Source organism: Loxodonta africana, chromosome 2 (assembly GCF_030014295.1).
Source record: "Loxodonta africana isolate mLoxAfr1 chromosome 2, mLoxAfr1.hap2, whole genome shotgun sequence".
In the NCBI taxonomy this organism is placed as follows: Eukaryota; Metazoa; Chordata; class Mammalia; order Proboscidea; family Elephantidae; genus Loxodonta; species Loxodonta africana.
In genome coordinates this window covers 207688663-207691632 of record NC_087343.1, presented here as the reverse complement: position 1 = coordinate 207691632, position 2970 = coordinate 207688663, and the positions used below count along the sequence as shown (strand labels likewise).

The window sequence follows — 2970 nt, the reverse complement described above, 5'->3', positions numbered from 1 at the left end:
TTGATTAGCAGCCATAGCTGTTAAGTACTACACCACCAGAGTTTCCTATATAATGCAGTGTATACATATATATTACATGCAAAATATATGTATGGAATATATTGTAATAATATACAATTAACATCAATGTAGATAAAAATAATATTAGTTAAATATTACTAATGTTTTGGTTACATAAATATATTATTTTAATTAATTTCATTTTCATTTAAATTTTTAATGTGCCTACTAGAAAATTTAAAATTACGCATGTGTCTTCTATTATATTTCTATTGAACAGCACTAGGATGTTCTTAACAACATGAAGAAGAAAAAAAAAAAAAGGAATAAGGAGAGCCATGACTATTTTTTCTTGGAAGAAAATACTCCAAACAGTCTTTTCATGGCCCCCAGGACTTCCTTATTTCTCAGGCTGTAAATAATAGGATTGAGCATGGGAGTGAGGATGGTGTAAAAAACTGCCAAAATCTTATCTTGTGCTGGTGAGTGGACATTCCTGGGCCGAAGATAGGTGTTAACAAATGGTGCATAGTAAAAGGTAACTACAGTTAAATGTGTTGAACAGGTGGTGAAGGCCTTTTTCCTTCCTTCTTTGGAGCGCATATGGTAGACAGCCAAAAGGACTCTGCCGTAGGAAGCAGTGATGCCAAGGAAAGGACGGAGGAGAAAGAGGCTTGTGCTCACAAAAACCATGTACTCATAGTCCCAGGTGTCCATACATGCAAGAGACACCATGGCTGGGACATCGCAAAAGAAATGATCAATGGCCCTGGACCGGCAGTAAGGAATATGAAGGATATAAGCTGTGTGTGCCGAAGAGTTGATGGACCCCAAGATCCAAGATCCTATGATCATCTGGACACACATCCTTCTACTCATAAGGTTGGGATAATGGAGAGGGTGACAGATGGCCACGTAACGGTCATAGGCCATGGAGGCTAAGAGTAAGCCTTCAGAACCAGCCATTGTCACGAAGAAGAAGTTTTGAAAGCCACATCCTAGGAAAGAGATGCCTTTGTGGCCAGAGAGGAAGTTGTGTATCATCTTGGGGACTATAGTAGAAATGTACATCAGGTCCATGAGGGAGAGCTGGCTGAGGAGGAAGTACATGGGTGTGTGGAGTCGGGAATCCATGCAAATGAGGAAAATCATGGTTGAGTTTCCCACTGAGGCCAGAAAGAATACAAGGAGGATAAGGAACAAGAGCAGCATGCCAGTTTGACTTGGGGGAAGAAGTCCCAACAAAATGAAATCATTTGAAGTTTGATTCCATTTCTCCATGAAAACTTATTGCTTTAATTTCCTTGAAAGAAAAACAAAAAAACAAACAATAAAAGAAGCTAGACAAAACAAGAGCATAAAGATGAATTTTGAATTTGTTAATGTTTGTTTAGAATCAATTTTTGTTTTTCCAACTCTTCAGCTTTTGTTGAATTCAGTATCAGAACTCAATGTTCCAACCTCTTCCCCATGTATTATTACATGGTAAGCAAGGGAACAAGTCATATAGATAAATGTGGTTTTTAAGTATAAAATTTAATGTACCATATACAACAAAGATAAACAACTAAAGTATTCCCCTCCTTGGAATGACCCTTGGACAGTCCCATTAGACATGATTTTCAATGGGTCGCAGTCATTTAAAAAAAAAAAAGAAGTTGCTGGGGAGTCAATTTTGACTGTCTCATGGTGACTTCATGTGTGTCAGAACAGAACTGTTTTCCACAGGGTTTTTAGAGGCTGATTTTTCTGAAGTAGAACTCCAGGACTTTTTTCTGAGGCACCTCTGTGTGGATTCTAACTGCCAACCTTTTGTTAGCAGCCAAGTGCTTAACGGTTGGCCAATATAGATCCTGCGTTGCCCTAGCATCTATCAACTGCACAGGGCATATTTACAATAATAACTGACATATGACTCAGCAACTGGTACACTTAAATTCTATATCCTCTACGTTGTTACTTTCTGGCCTTCTCTCCCTGACACTAATCCAGCCAGACAATCTCTTATTGCTCTCTTACGTTCTCTATCACTTTTGTGCCTTTTTAAAAAATGTACCCACCATTTGAAATCGCTGTCCTTGAACTGTAAAGGCACTGCACGCCTACCGATGTTAGATACCGTTAGGTCGATTTTCAAATCATAGCGGCCCTATATAACAGAGAAAAAGAGACCCATAGGGTTTTCTAGACTAATTTTTACAGGAGAAGATCACCAGGTCTTTCTCCTGTGGAGCCACTAGTTGACTAGTAGTCAAGCACTTAACAATTGACCCACGAGGGCTCTCTCATGCCCTACTAAATTCACACTATACATAAAATATTATTTGAATATTATCCCATCCCTACTGATGTTTTTGTTTTCTGAAGCCCTGCAGAACTTGAAATTAAATGCATAGATTTTTCTACACAGCTTTCATTTCTTTATATAGATAAAGTACATGTGATAAAGTCACAGATTCTATAACATACATTTTTTTCATTTTTTTTTCCACTGTCCCCATCAATAAATAGTATGATAAGGGAAACAGAATAAGGGGTAGGAAGTTGATAACTAGGATAAATTGGAAGCTCTTAGATACATAGGAATTTGTTCACTTTATCTCCTTTGTTATAAGCCACCCCCAAGTTCTGTAAATTTAGGCATAAATATCCACTTTTTTTGAACAAAGAAAGTAGTATTCATAGATATGACAACTTTCTCAAATAGAATTAACGGTGGAATCCAAATTCGCATCTGTTCTTGCTTCAAATTTCTACTTTTTTCAAATTCCAAGATTACTTAAACCCAAAACCAAACTCATTGCCATTGAGTCAATTCCCACTCATAGGGACGCTATAGAACAGAGTAAAATTGTCCAATATGGTTTCCAAGGAACACCTAGTAGATTCGAACAGCCAACCTTTTTGTTAGCAGCTGTAGCTGTTAACCATTAGGCTACCAGGATTTCCAAAGATTACTTACTGTTTGGT

General features: G+C 37.6%; 1 protein-coding gene across 1 annotated transcript; it reads right to left on the bottom strand.

Annotated features, from left to right (window-relative positions):
- Positions 1-342: 342 nt before the first annotated feature.
- On the bottom strand, positions 343-1647 carry LOC100664709 (olfactory receptor 2L13-like). Its single transcript, XM_003423028.3, has one exon. The coding sequence runs from the start codon at positions 1279-1281 to the stop codon at positions 343-345; it is 939 nt and encodes a 312-aa protein (XP_003423076.1). The 5' UTR covers positions 1282-1647.
- Between the last annotated feature and the right edge of the window lie 1323 nt (positions 1648-2970).

Bases quoted from the DNA above. Each gene is read 5' to 3' on its own strand.
- LOC100664709 (XM_003423028.3), bottom strand. From the start codon at position 1,281: ATGGAGAAATGGAATCAAACTTCAAATGATTTCATTTTGTTGGGACTT.